The sequence below is a fragment of the Delphinapterus leucas genome, chromosome 19, assembly GCF_059928025.1.
Source record: "Delphinapterus leucas isolate spDelLeu-1000000601 "Yukka" chromosome 19, BTC_Dleu_Yukka2, whole genome shotgun sequence".
Classification (NCBI taxonomy): domain Eukaryota; kingdom Metazoa; phylum Chordata; class Mammalia; order Artiodactyla; family Monodontidae; genus Delphinapterus; species Delphinapterus leucas.
Window position 1 is genome coordinate 49,234,941 of NC_143147.1, and position 23,904 is coordinate 49,258,844.

Genomic DNA, 23,904 nt, shown 5'->3' on the forward strand with positions numbered 1-23,904 from the left:
ATTTTAATTCCTTAATGTCTGACACCCAGTCTGTGTTCAAGTTTCCTCAATTGCCTCATAAATGCCTTTGTCAAATTGCCTCTTGTGGTTTTATTTTGCAATTTTGTAACGAACACTCTTTCTTGTGTTTGCTAACCATTCATCTCTTTCCTTGGTGAAATGTCTAAGTGCTCAGGCTTTTTTTTTTTTTTTTTTTTATTTATTTTTTTGGCCATGCAGCACAGCATGCAGAAAGAACCTTAATTCCCCAACCAGGGATTGAACCCATGCTCCCTGCAGTGGAAGCATGGAGTCTTGACTACTGGACCGCCAGGGAAGTCCCAGGCCTATTTTTAATTGGATTGCCTTGTTATTGATTGTAAGAATTCTCTATATATTCTTGATACACATCTTCTTTAATTTCTCTCAGTAATGTTTTATGGTTTTCAGAGTCGAAATCTGGCATTTCTTTTGGATTTATGTTATCTGCCAAAAGAGACAGTCTTACTTCCTTCCTATTGGTATGCCCTTTTTTTTTTTGTAAACTTATTGCATTGGCTAGAATCCCCAGCAGAATGTTGAATAGAAACTCACTTTGCTCCTGACTTTAAGGTAAGGCATTCAGGCTCTCACCATTAAGTACATTGTTAGCAGTAGGTTTTTCATGGAAGCTTTTGATCAGATTAAGGAAACTCCCTTCTATTCCTAGTTTGTTGATTTTTTTTTTTTTTTTTGGCTGCGCCTGGAGGCTTACAGGATCTTACTTCCCCAACCAGGGACTGAACCCGGGCCCTATCAGTGAAGCTGCTGAGTCCTAACCACTGCACCTCCAGGGAATTCCCTGTTTAAAATTTTGATCACGAATGAATGTTGCATTTTGTCATGTGCTTTTACTGTATCTAATGATGTATTAGTTAGCTACTGTTGCACAGCAAATTATCTCAGGAATGAGCAGCTTAAAACAATAATTATTTATTATCTCATGGTTTTCATGGATCAGAAACATAGGCACAGGCAGCTTAGCAGGGCGACTCTGACGCCACGTCTCTCACAAGGCTACCATCAAGGTACTACTGGCCACAGCTGCAATCATCTCAAAGGTAACTAGGTACAGATTCCCTTCCAAGCTCATTTAGGTGGATGTTGGCAGACCTTAGACGATCTAATTCCAAGCTTACTCATTTGGTTTTTGATCTATTCAGGTTCTTGCTGGCTGCTGGCCAGAGACCTCAGTTTCTTGCCACATGGACCTCTCCACAGAGCTACTCACAACAGGGCAGCTTGCTTCCCCAGAGCTGGAGAAGAAAGTAGAGCAAGATAGAAGTCAAAGTCTTTTTGTAACCTAATCTCCAAAGAGATATCCAATCTCTTTTGCAGTATTCTATTGTTAGAAATGAGTCACTAGGTCCAGTCCACGCTCAAGGGGAAAAGATTACACAAAGGTGCAAATATGAGGAGGTAGGGATTATTTGGGGGTCATTTTAGAGGCTGCCTATCATAGTGAGATGATCATGTGGTTTCTGTCCTTTATTCCAGAGGGCAGTAAATCTCACCAGCTGCCTATTTTTATATGGCCACAAGTCAAGAATGGTTTTGGCATTTTTAAATGGTTGAAAGAAGATACTATTTTGTGACATGTGAAAATTAAATGAAATTAAAATCTCAGCACCATGCAATAAAGTTTTATTGGAGCACAGCCATGCTCACTTGTTTATGTATTCTCTGTGGCCACTTTGTAAAACATTGGCAATGTTTGTAAAACACTGGCAGAGTTGAGCAGCTGTGACAGAGACCATATGGCCAACAAAGCCTTAAATATTTCCTTATCCAGCCCCATACAGAAAAAGTTTGTTGATCTCTACTTTATTTTACTAATTATTATGAACTATTACATTAACTGATTTTCAGATGTTATACCACACTTGTATTTCTGGGATAAATCCCAGTTGGTTAAGATCCAACCCTTTTATATGCTGCTGGATTCAGTTTGCTAAAATTTTGTTAAGTATTTCTGCATCTCTGTTCCTGAGGAATACAGTAGATTTCCTTTTATTGTGATATCTTTGTTTGGCTTTGACATCAGATATTTTTGGTATCAGAAAAATATTGGCCGGAGAAAACAAGTTACGAAGTATTTCTTCTTTTACTTTATGAGTGAGTTTGAGTATTGGTGTTGTTTTTTCTTTAAATATTTGATGGACTCACCAGTGAAGTAAGTCATCTGGGCTTGGGCTTTTTTTGTGGGACAATTTTGAATTACTGAATTTACTTGCTATAGATCTATTCAGATTGTCTATTTTTCTGTTGAGTCAAATTTGGTAATCTGTGCCTTCCCCGGAATTTGTCCATTTCACCTAGGTTGTCTGATTTGTTAGTATGAAGTTATTTATGGTATTACCTGATAAACATTTCATCTGTCTTTTGGCTAAAGTACTTAGTTCTCTCCTTTATTCCTGCTTTTGATAATCTGAGTCTTGTCTCTTACTTTCTTAGTCTAGGTTTGTCAATTTAAAAAACTTTTTTCAATGAACCAGCTCTTGGTTTCATTGATTTTATTACTGTTTTTGTTTCCTATTTCTCTGATATCCAATCTAATCTTTATTTTTTTCCTTCTTTTTGCTTTGGGCTTTGCCCTTCTTTCTATTTTCTTAAAGTTGAAGGTTGTTACTGATTTGAGCTTTCTTTCTTTCCTTTTTGTGATATAGGAATGCAGAGTTGTATCGTTACCTTGGCTGAATCACATAAATTTTGGTAGCTTTTCATTTTCATTCAATTCAAAATTATTTAGAAGCATGATGCTGAATTTCCAAATACTTGAGCTTTTCCCACATTTTGAATTAAATCTCTAGTTTAATTCTCTAGTTCTGGTCAGAGAACATATTTTGAATGATTTTAATCTTCTTAAACTGATTAAGACTTGTTTAGTGGCCCAATCTATGCTCTATCCTGGAGAATGTTCCAGTATGTTTGTAAAGAATGTTTATTCTGTAATCATTGGGTGGAGTGTTCTATCTGCATAGTATGCATTTTTCCATCTGTTTACTTTCAACCTATTTGCGGCTTTGAATCTAAAGCATGTCTCTTGTAGACAGCACATAGTTGTGTCTTGCTTTTTGTTTTTGGCTGCATTGGGTCTTCGTTGCTGTGTGCAGGCTTCTCTAGTCGTGGCGAGCAGGGTCTACTCTTCGTTGCGGTGCGTGGGCTTCTCATTGTGGTGGCTTCTCTAGTTGTGGGCCACCGGCTCTAGGCACACGGGCTTCAGTAGTTATGGCACGTGGGCTCAGTAGTTGTGTTGTGGGCTCTAGAGCGCAAGCTCAGTAGTTGTGGCGCACGGGCTTAGTTGCTCCGTGGCATGTGGGATCTTCCCGGATCAGGGCTCGAACCCACATCCCCTGCATTGGCAGGTGGATTCTTAACCACCGCGCCACGAGGCAAGCCCCGGGTGTTGATTTTTAATCCATATTGATAATCTGTCTTTTGGGTGAAGAGTTCAGTCTGTCTACATTTAGTAAAATTAATGATATGGTTGGATTTTCCCTCCCATTTTGCAATCCTTTTCTATTTGCTTCATGCTTTTTTCGAGTTTGTTTTTCTGTGTCTCCTTTACTGTTTTCTTGTTTTAAGTGTACTGTTTCAATTCCTCTGTTGACTTTTTACCTTTTTCTTTCTCTAATTATTTTGTTATAGTCTGCTCATGGAATACCATATGTATCTTAATTTACCACAATCTATTTCAAAACAATAACTTAGGGACTTCCCTGGTGGTCCAGTGGTAAAGAATCTGCCTTCTAATGCAGGGGATGCAGATTCGATCCCTGGTCGGGGAACTAAGATCCCACATGCCACGGGGCAGCTAAGCCCACGTGCCACAACTACTGAGCCCATGAGCCTCAACTAGATAGCCCGTGTGCTGCAAACTACAGAGCCCACGTGCTCTGGAACCCACACTCCACAACTAGAGAGAGAAAAAAACAACCCGCACACCACAACTAGAGAGAAGCCCGCACACCACAACTAAAGATCCTGCACACCTTAACAAAGATCCCACATGCCACAACTAAGACCCAACACAGCCAAAAAAATAAAATAAATTAAAACAAACAAACCAATAACTTAATGTGCATAAAGCACAAGCATGTTGCTTCAATACATAATGGTTCCCTCCTCTCTCCTTTGTGCTATTATTTTCATATGTTCAAATATATTTCATATATTATAGACCTAACAATACAATGTTATAATGATTGCTTTATACAATCTTCTATTTTCTAAAGAAGTTAAGAGAAGAAATGAAAAAATCAGAGTCTTAGATTTACCCACATATTTACCGTTTCCGATGCTTTTCATTTACCAATTCCTATGGATCCGAGTTACTGTCTGGTATTTATTTCCTTTCATCCTGAAGGGCTTCCTTTACTATTTCTTGCCAGGCATATTTACTAGGGACAAATTCTCTCCCTTTTTGTTTATCTGGGAATGTCATTATTTTGCCTACATTTACAGAGGACAGTTTTGCTAGATACAGAATTCTTGTTTTGTTCCTTTCAGCACACTATGTCACATGGCTCTGGTTTCCATTATTTCTGATTAGGTCATCCATTAACCAAATATTCTTTTTGTATACATGAGTTATTTTCCTTTTGCTGCTTTCAAAAATTTCTGTGTTCAATTTTCAACAGTTTGGCCCTAACATGTCTATATGGATATTTTTATCCTTCTTGGGGTTCACTGAACTTCTTAGATGTGTAGATTAACGTTTTTCATCAAATTTGGGAGGCTTTCTGCCACTAATTTCTCACTTTTTTTTTTCTTCCTGCCTCTTTCTATCTTGTCTGGGATTCATTCACATTCTACTCTTGATGTTGTTCCACAGGTCTCTGAGGCTCTGTCCATTTTTCTTTAATCTTTCTGTTCTTTAGACTGGAGGGATAATTGATACAGATCTCTAAATTTATTTTTTTTAATATTTATTTATTTATTTTTGGCTGCATGGGTCTTCATTGCTGCGCAAGGGCTTTTCTCTAGTTGCGGCGAGTGGGGGCTACTCTTTGTTGCGGTGCGCAGGCTTCTCATTGCGGTGGCCTTTCTTGTTGCGGAGCACAGGCTCTAGGCACGTGGGCTTCAGTAGTTGTGGCACATGGGCTCAGTAGTTGTGGCTCACGGGCTTAGCTGCTCCGCGGCATGTGGGCTCTTCCCGGACCAAGGATTGAACCCGTGTCCCCTGCATTGGCAGGCGGATTCTTAACCGCTGCGCCACCAGGGAAGCCCTACAGATCTCTAAATTTATTGATTGATTACCTGTTTTTCTGGGGGTTTTTTCCCCCTAGCTTTACTGACATGTAATTGACATATAACATTATGTAAGTTTAAGGTATACAATGTGATGATTTGATACACATATATGTTGTGGAATGTTTACCACAAGAAGGTTAGTTAACTCACTGTTTACCTCACATAAATACCATTTTGTTGTTGCTACAGTGAAAACATTTAAAATCTACTCTCAAGTATACAATACAGTACTGTTAACTATAGCCAACATGATATATATGTTTTAGATACTGTATTTCCAATTCCAAAGTTTCCATTTGGCTCATATTTTACAATTTCTTTTAATTGATATTCTCTATTTAACAAGTTATTATTATCATACTTTGCTTTTGAAAATTGGGTATATAATTAACATGTAACATTATATTAGTTTTAGGTGTACAACAAAATGATTCAATATACACATATATTGCAAAATGATTACCACAATAAGTCCATCCATTACTACGCACGGCTCCAATTTTTTTTTCTTGTGATGAAAACTTAAATTTCTTTCTTTCCTTCTGGCTGCGTTGGGTCTTCGTTGCTGTGCACGGGCTTCTCATTGCAGTGGTTTCTCTTGTTGTGGAGCACAGGCTCTAGGCGCACAGGCTTCGTAGTTGTGGCACTCAGGCTCAGTAGTTGTGGCTCTCAGGGTCTAGGGCTCAGGCTCAGTAGTTGTGGCACACAGGCTTAGTTGCTCCGCGGCATGTGAGATCTTCCCGGAGCAGGGCTCGAACCTCTGTCCCCTGCATTGGCAGGCGGATTCTTAACCACTGCGCCACCAGGGAAGTCCATGAAAAGTTTTAAGACCTACTACTTTCCTTTAATTTTTAGAAATCTGATTTCAGTGTATGTAACGTGCACATATTTTTATTAAGTTTATCCTTAAGTATTTTATGTTCTTGGATGTTACCACGAATGTTGCTATATTTAAAATTTCATTTTCCATTTGTTCGTTGATGGTTTACGGATACAGAATTAATTTTTGCATGTTGGCCATGTTTCCTGTGAACTTGCTAGAACCCTATCATGCCATTTAAAAATTATTTTCTAATCTGTATGACCCCGCTTTTTCTTCCCTTATTGTACTAGGTGGACTTCCAGTACAATGTTGAATAGATGTAGTAGACCTAATATCCATGCTTTGACCTTAGGGGGAAATGTTCAGTATTTTATGACTAAATACAATGTTAAAATTAGGTTTTTCATATATACAAGTTATCAGGTTGAGGAAGTTACCTTCTCCTAGTTTGTTTAGAGATTTTATCCTTAATGGGTGTTTAATTTTGTAAAATGCTTTTTCTGGATCTATTGAGATGATCATGTGATTTTTCTTCTTTGATCTGTTATTAAGTTGGAACTTAATAACACTGACTGATTTTGCATGTTAAAACAACCTTACATTTCCAAGATAAATCCAAATTGATTATGATTTATTACGCTTTTCATATGTTGCTGGGTTCAATTTGATAATATTTTGTTACGGATTTTTACATGTGCATGTGGGACATTGGCCAGTAGTTTCCTTTTCCTGTAATTTTTATTTTATTTTTGATATCATGGTAATGATGATCTCATATAATGAGTTAGAAAGTTTTCCCTCCTCTATTTTTTTGAAAGATTATTCCTTCCTAAAATATTCGATAGAATTCAGTACTGTCCAAGCCTAGAAGTTTTTGTTTTTATTTTTTGGTGGTAAGGTTTTTAATCACCAATCCAGTTTATAAAGATATAAGGCTATTCAGATTTTCTATTTCTTTACGGTTTTGGTAATTTGTGTCTTTTAAGGAAATTATCTATTTCATCTAAGCTGTCAAATTTATTGGCATAAAATTGCTCATAACATCCTCTAATTACCTTTTGAATATGTGTAGAAACTTTAGTGATATTTCTTCTTACAGTCTTGGTACTGGTGATTCGTGTCTTCTTTCTTGACTAATCTCAACAGAGGTCGATCAAGCTTATTGATTTTATTTCAAAGAAACAGCTTCTGGTTTCATGGATTTTTCTCTACTCTATGCCCATTTTTTATTTCATTGATTTCCACCATTATCTTTTTTATTTCCTTCCTTTTACTTATTGTAGATTTACTTTTCTTCCTCTAGTTTTCAAAGGTGGAAGATTTGATTTTAAACCTTTCTTTTAAGATAAGCATTTACAGGACTTCATTGGTGGTACAGTGGTTAAGAATCCACCTGCCAATGCAGGGGACATGGGTTCGAGCCCTGGTCCGGGAAGATCCCATATGATGCAGAGCAACTAAGCCCGTGTGCCACAACTACTGAGCCTGCACTCTAGAGCCCGCGAGCCACAACTGCTGAGTGCACGTGCCACAACTGCTGAAGCCTGTGCGCCTAGAGCCGTGCTCCGCAACAAGAGAAGGCACCGCAATGAGAAGCCCGCACACCGCAACGAAGAGTAGTCCCCGCTCGCCGCAACTAGAGAAAACCTGTGTGCAGCAAAGAAGACCCAACGCAGCCACAAAAAAAAGATAAGCATTCACAGCTATACATTTTGCTCTAAGCACTGCCTTCAATGAATTCCACAAGATTCGAATGTTGTGTTGCCACTATCACACGGCGAAACTTATTTTGTAATTTTCTTTGTAATTTATTCCTTGACTCATGGATTATTCAGAAGGGTGATATTTAATTTTCAAAATTTCCGGATACGTGCTATTTGATTTCTACTTTAGTTCTGTTGAGGCCATAGAATACTCTCAATATGATCTCGATCATTCTAAATTTACGGAAATTTGTTTTATGGCTGATTATTTGGTATATCTTATTGAATATCCCAGTAATGAAAAGCATGCTTTCTGGTACAGCATTCTATGTCACTTAGGACAAGTTCACTGATAGTGTTGCTCAAGTCTTCTATAGCTTCTCCATTTTCTTTTTTTTTTTTTTTTTTGTCTACTTGTTTTATCTCTACTGAAAGAGGAGGGTACTATTTAATATCCTTCCATCTACTCTTCTTCCTGAAGTTTACATCATCTGATATTAATAACCACTCCAACTTTCCTGTTATTAGTGTTTGTGATAGTATATCTTTTTCCATCCTTCTACTCTTTTTTCTGGGGGGGGTATGTCACGTGGCGTGCGGGATCTTAGTTCCCCATCCAGGGATCAAACCATCACCCCCTGCAGTCGAAGCACAGAGTCTTGACCATTGGGTCTCCAGGGAAGTCCCCCATCCTTTTACTCTTTTTTTTTTTTAAGAGAAATTTTCCTTTTTTAAATAATTAATTAAATTTTGGCTGCACTGGGTCTTTGTTGCAGTGTGCGGGCTCTTCATTGCACACGGGCTCTAGAGCAATGGGCTCAGTGGTTGCAGCACACAAGCTTAGTTGCCCCACGGCATGTGGGATCTTAGTTTCCCAACCAGGGATCAAACCCAGGCCCCCTGCATTGGCAGTGTGGAGTCTTAACCACTGCACCACCAGGTAAGTCCCTCCCCATCCTTTTGCTCTCAATCTCCATATTATCTTTAAGTTTTCTTGAATTCTTGAGCATATTTGTAATTGCTCTTTTTAAACGTTTGGATGGTCAATTTTATAAACTGTCCTTTCTGGGTCTGTTTCTATTGCCTAGTTTTTCTTCTGGTTCTTCTTCTGGTATCACTTCCTGCTTCTTTGCATGTATTGTAATATTTGATGGGATGCTGGAAATTCTGTATGCTACACATTGCTGAGCATCTAGATTTTGTGTCTCTCTTTAAAGAATGTTGAGTTTTGATTTAGCAGGCAGTTAAATTAGTTGTGAATCAATTTGATCCTAACTTTTTTCCTTTTAGCCTTTATTAGGGCTGGTCTAGTTTAGCTCCATTACCAAGGTGTGACCCTTCTGAAGTCTCTATTCAATGTCCCAAGGTGTTCAGTGAGCTTTCTCCATTTTGGTTAGTCACGACTCCCAACCTTATTTAAGCTCTGGCAATTCTTCAGTTCAGTTTCCCAGTAATTGTTCTTTCCTTATTAGATGTTCTTTGCCCAGCTTTGTGGGGTCTCAATATGTGCATATATAGTTTACTATTCAGCCAAATTTGTGTAGATTTCTGTAGCCCTTTTTTGAGTGGCTCCCCGCTCTCCAGACACGTATTTAGCCATGCTGGTCTCCCTGAACTTTGATCTCTTTCTCTTCAAATCAGCCAGAACTTTGTGCTGTGCTTGGGTTCCTTCTCCTTGTGCCATTATCTAGAAAATGCCACCAAGCAGAAAGCCAGGGCGATCATAAGGCTCACCTCATTTGTTTCTCAGTCCTGCTCTGCATGTTGTCCAACATCTAATACTGCCTGTTTTCTATGTTTTGTACAGTTTTAGAGTTGTCTACAGCAGGAGGGCAGTGACTGTAATCATGAGAAGCAGAAGTCTCCACCTCTGATTTTAAAGTTTGTATCTTTTTTCTTTTAAACTATGTTTAATATACACTAAGTCCCCTACATATGAACCTTCAAGTCGCGAACTTTCAAAGATGCGAACGTGTGTTATTACATCAATGTCAGGCGTGAGTGAAATTGCAGCTTGCCCTCCGTCTCCTACTGCTGACGATCCTTCAGCTCTACCGTCTCCCACCTCCTCTCCCTCCTCCAGTCAGTAACTCTTCTTGCCTGTTCACTCGATGCCAGCCTCTGTATGCCAGCTGTTGTACCGTACTACTGTACTTTTCAAGGTACTGTACTGTAAGATTAAAAACGTTTTCTTTATTTTTTGTGGTTTTTTAAAATGTATTATTTGTGTGAAAAGTATTATAAATCTATACCGTACAGTACTACACAGCTGATTGTGTCAGTTGGGTACCTAGGCTAACTTTCTTGGACTTACAAACAAACTGGACTTAAGAACATGCTCTTGGAACGGAACTCGTTTGTATGTAGGGGACTTACTGTATTTCTAAAGTCACTAGAACATGCAAAATTCTGAACATTAACCAGTGCTTATTTGATAATTTTAAGATATTATGGGTTTTTTTAAATAGGAGTGGTAAAGTTAATGTGCTTATGTTAAAAGCTTTTATCTTTCAGAAATGCATATTTTAGAAATGCATATTTACAGATTAAATAATACAGTGTCTAGGGCTTTTTTCAAAATAAAACAAAATGAGTAAGATAAAAGGGCAGGGGTATAGAAAAAACGAGACTAGCCATAAAGTGACAAGTTCTGTTATCAGTTTGAAGCTGGGTGAGAGGTTCACTATACTATTTTGTCTAGATTGGCATATATTTAAATTTTTCATAAGAAATCAAAAGTCAGTAGAAGTAATATCTGTGTGGTTATACCTCCAACTTGATATGGATCGGTTCATGTGTTCTATTTTGTTTTCAATTTTTAGGGACTGCTTTTTTTTTTTTTTTGACTTAATCCATGTTTCAATTATATAAAATATTTACATTTAATTTTAAAGTAAAATTACAAAACATGATACTTCAGAGGTCTCCCTTTCATTCTTGTCTCTTCATGGTTTTTCTCTCCCCATAAGTAACCATTTTATTCATTTATGATGATTTTTCCATTGTTTCTTTTGAAAATATAAATCCTCAGACACTTTCTTGAATTAAAAGTTAACAAGTTGTGGGATTTCCCTGGCCGTGCAGTGGTTAAGAATCCGCCTGCCAATGCAGGGGACACGGGTTCGATTCCTGGTCCAGGAAAGGCCCACATGCTGCAGAACAACTAAGCCCGTGTGCCACAGCTACTGAGTCTGCGCTCTAGAGCCCATGAGCCACAACTACTGAGCCCGTGTGCCACAACTACTGAAGCTGGGGCGCCTAGAGCCCATGCTCCGTAACAAGAGAAGCCACCACAATGGGAAGCCCGCACACTGCAACGGAGAGTCGCCCCCGCTCGCTGCAACTAGAGAAAGCCCGCATGCAGCAACAAAACCCAACGCAGCCAAAAATAAATAAAATAAAATAATTAAAAAACAAAAAAGTTAACCAGTTGTAACCTCAAAGAAAGCAATAAAATAAACAATGTGTACCCTGTGCTTGGACTGTCTTCTACTTTCCCTCATTCAAGCAATTCTAAAGAGCCCATCTCTTTCATGAGGCCTTTTTGAAAAACAGGAGGATCCACTGACTAATCCTGGCCACTCCCTGTGTAAACATCTTCTTCACCTTCCAATAGGCAACAATTTCCCTACATAATATTTAAATGTTATTTGATACATGTTATTACCAATAGATCCTTAGGCTGAATGTTTTTTATGTCTACCTTCTTATGTCTATTGGGTCTGTGACAGTAAACTCTGAAGGATGGGGGATTATGCTTTCTTTCTTTTATATTGTGACTGACACAAGACACTGTACTTTTAAAGAGTCATTTAATAAACACTCTCTATATTGATTACTCTAAGCTATGTTTAAGATTTTACATCTTTTTATAGCGTCACCTGTTTATGTGTCTTTTGAATGACAGCTACTAGTGTCTTTTTGAAATATAAGTAGTCCTATATTAGTATTCCCTACTGCACATTCACTGACTACAATTTTAAGTTTTCTTTTAAAAATCAAAACAGAATTTGAGCCAAATTCTAAAATAAGTATCTTATTCCATTTCTAAATTTAAACATCTTTCCTCTATAAAACCAAAATGAAATTTGCTAAATATATTTAGTAGTATGCATTAAAAGCTAGTATAGGCAGGACACAAGAGGCTATGACTTACCCTTCTAAAACATAAAATACTTACGCATCTGTAGTCTTTGTACACCCATTGAGATTCAGTACTTCAATGTTCCTACAGTTTTGTGCAAAGGTCCTTTACAGGAAAGAAAGTAAAGGGTTTGAGGTAAAACGGGCACAATTCTCGGCATTAAAAAAATAATAGAAGATACCAATAGTGGTAATAATGGATATTACTGGTACAAAATGGTACAAAAAGTTGTTCACAATTACAAATAAATTACTTTTCAACCATAAACTTTTAAACATCAATCTTTTTGTCAACCAAAGTTAAAATTATCCTAACTTCGAGTAAACAAACTTAAAAAAATTTACTCAAAGCTCCAAACGAACCATTTATAATATGGGGAATCTGGCTTTTTGGGGGGAGCACTTGTTCTTGTTTTATTCTCAAAACCACACATCCCACTACTGGATATTTGTGTTATAAGCAGTGAACGTGTATTTGGGTTCAGAATAGCTTAAGAATATGAAAACTATTCCAGCCTTTTCTGGGTGAGACAGTGCTGTGTTCGGTGTTGTTCTTCACTTCAGTCAAGAAGATGAGTTAATCGATAGCTATGTTTTTACCTTAATGCATTATCTCCTACTCCAAGACACCCACGAAGACTTAGCTTTCGTAAAAAGCCCCCACACCTTTTTGAAATATTCTCCACTACCCGGCCCTGTAAAAAAAGAAGACAGGTATACAAAGATAAGCCACCACATCGTTTTTGAAAAGACCACATCCTCGTTTTTAAGAGACTTCTACTCGTTTTAAAGACCTAATTAAATCAATATGAAATTTTCAACTTACTGGGAGAAAGCTTTCCTGATTAACCCATCTACTTGAAACATACCTAAACCCTATATTGTTATTTACTTTGTTCCTCTTGTAAGATACCCTGCATTTGAGGAAATGGTGCTCTGTAGTTCTCTTATGCCACTACATCAATGTAGATTCCCCTCCTGCAGCCACAGGACATTAACTCTCTCTATTATTTCTGTGTATTTACTATAGTACTCTAAATACAGCAGAGACTCAAAGAACACTTCTCAAAAGCTTGCTGAATGGTTTTGTAGGCCAGGCTGCTTTAAATATTTACATCCATGAAGATCAGAGAATTGTGAAAAACAGAAAAATCCAGCACGTCGGTGGGTACCATTTTAAAAGTACTTTATGGGACTTCCCTGGCAGTCCAATGGTTAAGACTTTGCTTTCCAATGCAAGGGGTGTGGGTTTGATCCCTGGTTGGGGAGCTAATATCCCATATGCCTCGTGGCCAAAAAACCAAAACATAAAACAGAAGCAATATGGTAACAAATTCAATAAAGACTTTAAAAATGGTCCACATCAAAAAAAAAGTCTTTAAAAAAAAATATTAAAAAATAAAAGTACTGGGCTTCCCTGGTGGCGCAGTGGTTGAGAGTCCGCTTGCCGATGCAGAGGACACGGGTTCGTGCCCCGGTCTGGGAAGATCCCACATGCCGCGGAGCGGCTGGGCCCGTGAGCCACGGCTGCTGAGCCTGCGCGTCCGGAGCCTGTGCTCCGCAACGGGAGAGGCCACAACAGTGAGAGGCCCGCGTACCGCAAAAAAATAAATAAAATAAAATAAAAGTACTTTATGAAGATAATATAAAGTTCATGTGAGGTTTTTTTAACTTCTTACATGGATTCTCAAGACCACTAAGTTCCACTAGAACTTGAAAAAAAAAAAACCCAACAGAAAAAATAGCTACATCTAAATCTTATTTAATCCTTATAACACAGTGAGGAAGCTATTACTTCCACTCTCCAGATGAGAAAACCAAGGACTACAGAGCTCAAATTCAGGTTAAAATAATTTAAGCTTAAGCCATTCTTCTCCATTTTAGAGAAAATAGGCAATACTAAGAGATAAAATATGGGGGAGAAGTGAGAAGGGAAAAAGTCTCTCCCCAATAAAAGTAATCCAATTCATTCTCTACAAAAACTATCTATAGGCTCCCCCAGAACCCAGAGTGCTCATCGAGAAGAATTTATGCAGATATCATGCTCCAATAAATTAACTCCACTTATTTTTAAATAAACAAATATGAAAAGACTTCCTTAAAAAGAGCAAACAAAGGTTCACATTTCCACCACAAAAATAAAAACAAAAATTTCTGAGTCCTATTAATACTAAATAACTCAGTATTATTTCAGTAAAATAATTCTGCTCATTCTCAAAAACTGAACCAGTTCTTGGGAAAATTGCAAGCTTCCATGAAGTTCAGATGTACTGAAATGAACAGTCTCTCTCTCCAGGGAAAGGAGATTTACGTGGTTGGGGCTAATCTGTCCTATATGCTGCAATTACATTCTAACGAGAGAGATGGGGCCACACACCACGCAGTCATACCTCGATATCCCTCTGGAAATCAAACAGGTCAATTCGCTGCCAGTTACTGCCATCCAGAGCCAGAACATTCCAGGCCTATTTTGAAGAAGAAGAGACAGAATGAACAGAAGCTGAAAATGAAGGGGAAAAGCTAGCAAAATTCAAGCTCACAATTCAACCTACTAATGATTGAAATTGACCAAAAAATTTCTTAGCACCTCCACCATTAACTCCCAAAAAGTCAGTCTTATTTCTGATTCATACTTTATTCTCCAAGTAGATTATCTCATAAATGAGTGGGTACAGAAATTAGTAGCTACGAAAGATCTTATATTAGCGTGCTGGGGAAAGAACAGGTTGTGATAAGTATCATAGCCGGAAACTGTCTTCTAACTTGAGTTTCCAATCTCAAAATGAGATAATCCAGCTAATGAAAAAGCAAGTCTGTTACTCTATCCCTCAACTAGGAACGAGGTGAGTGTGAAACCAAAGAAAGAAGACGGCACTCTGAATGTCATGTGTTCAATACATATGCCATGTTCAATAAAAATATGCTATTCATAGCATCACTTGTTTGGACCCAAAACTGTGATATGGTGACCTGGGATTTACAAAAGACACTATCATTTCTCAGTATACATGACAGAGACTTAATGCTTTCCTCATTACCAATTTGCTCACTCAAGCATGTTTTTCAATTGGTCATCTTTCCCTTCAACTTGATTCAGTGGTAATTTTAAACAATGAAAGTTTTAAGACTTCTCATACATTTCTTTAATTACCTAAAGGGAGGCAAGAAAGCTTCCAAGATTTTCAACCTTTCAGGATAAGGTGAAAAATGACTCCACTAAGAGTTAACCTTTTGCGGATTGTTCTGTATTTTAATCAGAAAGCCTTTAAACGTTTTCCCTACTAAATTTAAAGTGTAAACAAAAGTCTTAACACTGTTAAGTTATAAACTTAGAATATTATCTCTTACTACAACAATTCAAAACACAGATTCGAAACTGAAATTCTAAAACGGAAATTAAAGATACACTTATAAGCCCCAGGTAACTATCACACAATCAGTAAGAAAGATGTCAGGGGTATGAGGGTAAACCAAGTTATTATTATAGAAATCTTTAAGGTTTTCTCAGGATTTCAATGTTACTTTTCTTTTTGTGGCTTCATATTTTTCCAACAGTTTCTTAAATGGCTCCATGGGAGACAAGAGATAAAACTTTTAAAGATCATATGTTTACTAGATTCTTGGGCTAACTGCATCTCTGATTTGATACTTCTCATTTCCTCATACTACTTTCTTCACCAAGCAGGACACATGCTAAAGTGAGACTAAAATTAGGAATGACAGGTTCCTCTCTAGAGTTTTTGTTGTTTTTTTTTTTTAAAGCAAATTAACTAAATACTTCAAGTACAGAGAATAACAGGCTAACTACCGATGTTCCAATTGTACAGATTTAATGAAAATTGGCATTGTGCTTCCTTTTAAGTTAAAACACATTAAGAAGAGGAACCTGAACATGAAAACAACAATTAAAACTCACTCAAATCAACATTCTTGAGATGAGACTCTGCAACCAAACAGGTTAAGACACTGGTCTGGGAATTTTGTTTCTCAATGATGACCTCAGCTTCATATGGAGACAAAAAAGAAACCCCACTCATTTGTACCAGCCATGACTAGGGCAACCACTCAGGTACCAGGAACAGAACTGTCATGAATAGAAATCATCAAAATATGCCTGATTGTTTCTTAAATAGCTGAGATACAGATTTACTATGGCTTTTAGGATGTAGAAATTACATTAAAGTTAGCAAGATGAGGTGGATTTTCTATGGCAAGTTTTGTGGGTTTTTTTTTTTTTTGAAGGAAATTGGTGCTGGAAATTTGAAGGAAATCCTGGGTCCACTTAACAGAGGTAAACACAATACTCTGATGCTGACTATTGTGATATAACCATATTACATACTCAGCACCTAGGACTATACCTGGTACATAGTAGGTTCTCAATAAGTATTTGTTAAACGTCAAAAAGCCATTGTCCAGTTTATAAAAAGATGATAACTGTACGTACTCATTCATTTTATTAATTATTATATATCTGTATTACAATAGAGACTATGAATGATTCATAAAGCAATTTTCCCACAACAGAGATTCTATTCTTAATATTAGTGGCAGCAATAAGATTATGTTTCACTGTTTTGTCATAGTAATGTCAATTGACAAAAATGGGTAAGTAAGAGTAATGCAGAAACTGACTTTGAGAATGGAATTTGGTTTGCTCTACAATTTCTTAAAAATTAAATTCTAGCTATAACCTTTTGAGAAAAAAATATAGGGAGATATGTATGTACATAAAATGAATAAGGGAAACATAATGAAATACTATATTATTACAGTTCTGAGTAAAGCCTATTCTTTTAATTTGCATGTTTAGTGCTTTTTCCTTGAAAATGTTTCTTCTGTTTGTATTACACAAATAGTCAAGAATTTCAAAAAATTAAAGTTAGAGATAGTACATATAGTAGAATTCCACTGTAGAATTAACATGGGTTTGGGTATCCCATGGGTGAAACCACAACCTTGGAAACATAACATACAACTACCATCTGAAGTAAATAGTTGGCCTACTACAGAAGCTGATTATCATTAATGTCAGGAAGGGATGCTCTTGTAATCATGTCAGCCATTCTTACCCTGGAGACCTGAGCACAGCGACACAAGGTAACAACATCCAGAAAAGAAAATATCCTAAAAAGAGATGGAGGAAAACTTTATTATATGATGAATTACTTTCTCTTGATTTTTGCTTATAAATAATTGGCGATGTTAACACATGCACAAAAAGGCAGATGTTCTTTAAACAATAACACAAAAAGCTGGGGCAATTTACAATACTGCCCATAAAAATGTAGGGGGAAAAGGTAATCTTTTACTTGATAACGTACGTGTAAGTACCATAACGAGTTCATTTATTCACATCAAGGGATGATAAAATATTTCTGATACTTTTTAAAGTAAAAAACCAATTTCCACATTCTGGTTATCAAAAGAAACAGGCTAGGGGACGGTTATATTTATAAAGAATTTTACAGCTATGAAGGAAAAAAGATAAAATATTGGTAAAACCTAAAACTGAGCAACTATAAAATGTTAAATCTCTATATATTTAATTCCAATTTGGGAAATTATAAAACTCAGTTAACACATCAATGTCAGGACACACCACCTAAAATTCTTCTCAGTCTTAGAGAGGCTAAATATTTATTTTGTAGCGTTATTATTTGAAATAATTAATTTGCCTAAAGGACGATAACTCTCTATACCATAAGCCACCTGTAAAAACAGGTCAGAGCATCCTGGGAATAAAGTGAACGGGTTACTTGTGCCTACAGTTCTCCTTACTCATGAACGCCCTTCAAGATCATTTTCATCTGAATAACAAGTAAAGCTCTTGTGCAGGTGGCAAAAGGTACAACAGAGCATGTACTCTAAAGACGATATTCCTTGAGATAGCTGGAGTGTTACAAAATGGAGGTCAGGAAGCATTAATCTGGAGACGAATGAAAGCTACACTTTCTTTTCTGTTATTACTCTCAGTTAGCTTAATAGAGCAAAATTTTGTTATTTAGTGATTAGAGGCTGTCAATCACATTTTAGAACTTGGAATAAACTGAGTTAATAATTACATCAGACAAAGTTATATGCATTTTGTAAATAAAATTTTTTGAAACTCTTTAAAATTGGGGTAATATACATAACATTAAACTTACCATTTAACCACTTTTAAGGGTATAGTTCAGGGGCATTTAAGTACATTCACACTGTTGTACCACCACCACCACCATCCATCTCTAGAACTTTCTCATCTCCCCAAACTGAAACTCTGGACACAGTAAACAATGACTCCCCATTTCCCTCTCCCCCAGCCGCTGGCAACCACCACTCTACTTCCATTCTTTACGAATTTGGCTACTCTAGGTACTTCATATGAGTGGAATCATGGTATTTGCCCTTTTGTGATGGGCTTATTTCATTTAGCACCAATGTCTTCAAGGTCCATCCATGTTGTAGCATGTAGTATCAGAATTTCCTTCCTTTTTAAAGCTGTATACCACATTTTCCACATCTGTCCAAAGACGGAAACGTTGAAACTTTCTTGTTCCCCTGAGGCGGACTTGCTACCACCCTGATGGCTCTCTTTAATAAAATAAATTTCAAATGGCGGAGGAGGAACCAAGTTGGTGGAGTAGAAGGACGTGCTCTCACTCCCTCTTGCGAGAACACCGGAATCACAACTAGCTGCTGGACAATCATCGACAGGAAGACGCTGGAACTCACCAAAATGATACCCCACATCCAAAGACAAAGGAGAAGCCACAGTGAGACGGTAGAAGGGGCGCAATCACAGTAAAATCAAATCCCATAACTGCTGGGTGGGCGACTCACAGACTGGAGAACACTTACACCACAGAAGTCCACCCACTGGAGTGAAGGTTCTGAGCCCCACGTCAGGCTTCCCAACCTGGGGGTCCGGCAACGGGAGGAGGAATTCCTAGAGAATCAGACTTTGAAGGCTAGTGGGAATTGATTGCAGGACTGGGAGAAACAGAGACTCCACTCTTGGAGGGCACATACAAAGTAGTGTGCGCATTGGGACCCAGGGGAAGGAGCAGTGACCCCAGGGGAGACTGAACCAGACCTACCTGCTAGTGTCGGAGGGTCTCCTGCAGAGGCAGGGGGGTGGCTGTGGCTCACCGTGGGGACAAGGACACTGGCAGCAGAAGTTCTGGGAAGTACTCCTTGGCGTGAGCCCTCCCAGAGTCCGGCGTGAGCCCTCCCAGAGTCCGCCATTAGCCCCACCAAACAGCCCAGGTAGGCTCCAGTGTTGGGTTGCCTCAGGCCAAACAAGCAACAGGGAGGGAACCCAGCCCCACCCATCAACAGTCAAGTGGATTGAAGCTTTACTGAGCTCTGCCCACCAGAGCAACAGTCAGCTCTACCCACCACCAGTCCCTCCCATCAGGGAACTTGCACAAGCCTCTTAGATAGCCTCATCCACCAGAGGGCAGACAGCAGAAGCAAGAAGACTACAATCCTGCAGCCTGTGGAACAAAAACCACATTCACAGAAAGAAAGACAAGATGAAAAGGCAGAGAGCTATGTACCAGATGAAGGAAAAAGATAAAACCCCAGGAAAACAACTAAATGAAGTGGAGATAGGCAAACCTTCCAGAAAAAGAATTCAGAAAAATGACAGTGAAGATGATCCAGGACCTCGGAAAAAGAATGGAGGCAAAGATCAAGAAGATGCAAGAAATGTTTAACAAAGATCTAGAAGAAGTAAAGAACAAACAAACAGAGATGAACAATACAATAACTGATATGAAAACTACACTAGAAGGAATCAATAGCAGAATAACTGAGGCAGAAGAACGGATAAGTGACCTGGAAGACAGAACGGTGGAATTCACTGCTGCAGAACAGAATAAAGAAAAAAGAATGAAAAGAAATGAAGACAGCCTAAGAGACCTCTGGGACAACATTAAACGTCAACAACATTTGCATTATAGGGGTCCCAGAAGGAGAAGAGAGAGAGAAAGGACCTGAGAAAATATTTGAAGAGATTATAGTCAAAAACTTCCCTAACATGGGAAAGGAAATAGCCTCCCAAGTCCAGGAAGCGCAGCGAGTCCCATACAGGATAAACCCAAGGAGAAACATGCCAAGACACATAAGTAATCAAATTGGCAAAAATTAAAGACAAAGAAAAATTACTGAAAGCAGTGAGGGAAAAAAGACAAATAACATACAAGGGAACTCCCATAAGGTTAACAGCTGATTTTTCAGCAGAAACTCTACAAGCCAGAAGGGAGTGGCAAGATATACTTAAACTGATGAAAGGGAAGAACCTATAACCAAGATTACTCTACCCGGCAAGGATCTCATTCAGATTCGATGGAGAAATCAAAAGCTTTACAGACAAGCAAAAGCTAAGAGAATTCAGCACCACCAAACCAGCTCTACAACAAATGCTAAAGGAACTTCTCTAAGTGGGAAACACAAGAGAAGAAAAGGACCTACAAAAACAAACCCAAAACAATTAAGAAAATGGTCATAGGAACATACATATCAATAATTACCTTAAACGTGAATGGATTAAATGCTCCAACCAAAAGACACAGGCTTGCTGAATGGATACAAAAACAAGACCCATATATATGCTGTCTACAAGAGACCCACTTCAGACCTAGGGACACATACAGACTGAAAGTGAGGGGATGGAAAAAGATATTCCATGCAAATGGAAATCAAAAGAAAGCTGGAGTAGCTATATTCATATCAAATAAAATAGACTTTAAAATAAAGAATGTTACAAGAGACAAGGAAGGACACTACCTAATGATCAAGGGATCAATCCAAGAAGAAGATATAACAATTATAAAAATATACGCACCCAACATAGGAGCACCTCAATACATAAGGCAACTGCTAACAGCTATAAGAGGAAATCGAAAGTAACACAATAATAGTGGGGGACTTTAACACCTCACTTACACCAATGGACAGATCATCCAAAATGAAAATAAATAAGGAAACACAAGCTTTAAATGACACAACAGATCAGATAGATTTAATTGATATTTATAGGACATTCCATCCAAAAACAGCAGATTACACTTTCTTCTCAAGTGCTCATGGAACATTCTTCAGGATAGATCACATCTTGGGTCACAAATCAAGCCTCAGTAAATTTAAGAAAACTGAAATCATATCAAGCATCTTTTCTGACCACAATGCTATGAGATTAGAAATCAATTACAAAGAAGAAAACGTAAAAAACACAAACACATGGAGGCTAAACAATACATTACTAAATAACCAAGAAATCACTGAAGAAATCAAAGAGGAAATCAAAAAATACCTAGAGACAAATGACAATGAAAAGACGACGATCCAAAACCTATGGGATGCAGCAAAAGCAGTTCTAAGAGGGAAGTTTATAGCTATACAAGCCTACCTCAAGAAACAAGAAAAATCTCAAATACACAATCTAACCTTACACCTAAAGGAACTAGAGAAAGGACAAACAAAACCCAAAGTTAGCAGAAGGAAAGAAATCATAAAGATCAGAGCAGAAATAAATGAAATACAAACAAAGGAAACAATAGCAAAGATCAATAAAACTAAAAGCTGGTTCTTTGAGAAGATAAACAAAATGGATAAACAATTAGCCAGACTCATCAAGAGGGAGAGGACTCAAATCAATAAAATTAGAAATGAAAAAGGAGAAGTTACAACAGACACTGAAGAACTACAAAGCATCCTAAGAGACTACTACAAGCAACTCTATGCCAATAAAATGGACAACCTGGAAGAAATGGACAAATTCTTAGAAAGGTATATATAACCTTCCAAGACTGAACCAGGAAGAAATAGAAAATATGAACAGACCAATCACAAGTAATGAAATTGAAACTGTGATTAAAAATCTTCCAACAAGCAGAAAGTCCAGGACCAGATGGCTTCACAGGTGAATCCTATCAAACATTTAGAGAAGAGCTAACACCCACCCTTCTCAAACTCTTCCAAAAAATTGCAGAGGAAGGGGCTTCCCTGGTGGCACAGTGGTTGAGAGTCCGCCTGCTGATGCAGGGGACACGGGGTCGTGCCCTAGTCCGGGAAGATCCCACATGTCGCGGAGCAGCTGGGCCCGTGAGCCATGGCTGCTGAGCCTACGTGTCCGGAGCCTGTGCTCCGCAACGGGAGAGGCGACAACAGTGAGAGGCCCGCGTACCAAAAAAAAAAAAAAAAAAAAAAAGCTGCAGAGGAAGGAACACTCCCAAACTCATTCTCTGAGGCCATCACCACCCTGATACCAAAACCAGACAAAGATACTACAAAAAAAGAAAATTACAGACCAATATCACTGATGAATATAGATGCAAAAATCCTCAACAAAATACTAGCAAACAGAATCCAGCAACACATTAACAGGATCATACACCATGACCAAGTGGGAATTATCCCAGGGATGCAAGAATTCTTCAATATATGCAAATCAATCAATGTGATACACCATATTAACAAATTGAAGAATAAAAACCATATGATCATCTCAATAGATGCAGAAAAAGCTTTTGACAAAATTCAACACCCATTTATGATAAAAACTCTCCAGAAAGTGGGCATAGAGGGAACCTACCTCAACATAATAAAGGCCATATATGACAAACCCACAGCAAACATCATTCTCAATGGTGAAAAACTGAAAGCATTTCCCCTAAGATCAGGAACAAGACAAGGATGTCCACTCTCACCACTATTATTCAACATAGTTTTGGAAGTCCTAGCCACGGAAATCAGAGAAGAAAAAGAAATAAAAGGAATACAAATTGGAAAAGAAGAAGTAAAACTGTCACTGTTTGCAGATGACATGATACTATACATAGAGAATCCTAAAGATGCCACCAGAAAACTACTAGAGCTAATCAATGAATTTGGTAAAGTTGCAGGATACAAAATTAATGCACAGAAATCTCTTGCATTCCTATACACTAATGATGAAAAATCTGAAAGAGAAATTAAACACTCCCATTTACCACTGCAACAAAAAGAATAAAATACCTAGAAATAAACCTACCTAGGGAGACAAAAGACCTGTATGCAGAAAACTATAAGACACTGATGAAAGAAATTGAAGATGATACCAACAGATGGAGAGATATACCATGTTCTTGTATTGAAAGAATCAGTATTGTGAAAATGACTATACTACCCAAAGCAATCTACAGATTCAATGCAATCCCTGTCAAATTACCAATGGCATTTTTTACAGAATTAGAACAAAAAATCTTAAAATTTGTATGGAGATACAAAAGACCCCGAATAGCCAAAGCAGTCTTGAGGGAAAAAAAACGGAGCTGGAGGAATCAGACTCCCTGACTTCAGACTATACTACAAAGCTACAGTAATCAAGACAATGTGGTACTGGCACAAAAACAGAAACATAGATCAATGGAACAAGATAGAAAGCCCAGAGATAAACCCACGCACCTATGGTCAACAAATCTATGACAAAGGAGGCAAGAATATACAATGGAGAAAAGACAGTCTCTTCAATAAGTGGTGATGGGAAAACTGGACAGCTACATGTAAAAGAATGAAATTAGAACACTCCCTAACACCATACACAAAAATAAACTCAAAATGGATTCGAGACCTAAATGTAAGACCAGACACTATAAAACTCTTAGAGGAAAACATAGGAAGAACACTCTGACATAAATCACAGGAAGATCTTTTTTGATTCACCTCCTGGAGTAATGGAAGTAAAAACAAAAATAAACAAATGGGACCTAATGAAACTTCAAAGCTTTTGCACAGCAAAGGAAACCACAAACAAGACAAAAAGACAACTCTCAGAATGGGAGAAAATATTTGCAAACGAATCAACGGACAAAGGATTAATATCCAAAATATATAAACAGCTCATGCAGCTCAATATTAAAGAAACAAACAACCCAATCCAACAATGGATTTAGGCAGAAGACCTAAACAGACATTTCTCCAAAGAAGACATACAGA

General features: G+C 37.8%; 1 protein-coding gene across 1 annotated transcript in view; it reads right to left on the reverse strand.

Annotated features, from left to right (window-relative positions):
* The window catches only part of FBXL20 (F-box and leucine rich repeat protein 20), a 116,102-nt gene that overhangs the window by 22,196 nt on the left and 70,002 nt on the right, over positions 1 to 23,904 (reverse strand). The window contains exons 3-6 of the mRNA XM_022558036.3: positions 17,013 to 17,067; positions 14,331 to 14,405; positions 12,541 to 12,635; positions 11,978 to 12,046 (exon numbers count right to left, since the gene is read on the reverse strand). Of these exons, the coding sequence (XP_022413744.1) occupies positions 11,978 to 12,046; positions 12,541 to 12,635; positions 14,331 to 14,405; positions 17,013 to 17,067 (294 nt within the window). The remainder of the gene's footprint in view (positions 1 to 11,977; positions 12,047 to 12,540; positions 12,636 to 14,330; positions 14,406 to 17,012; positions 17,068 to 23,904) is intronic.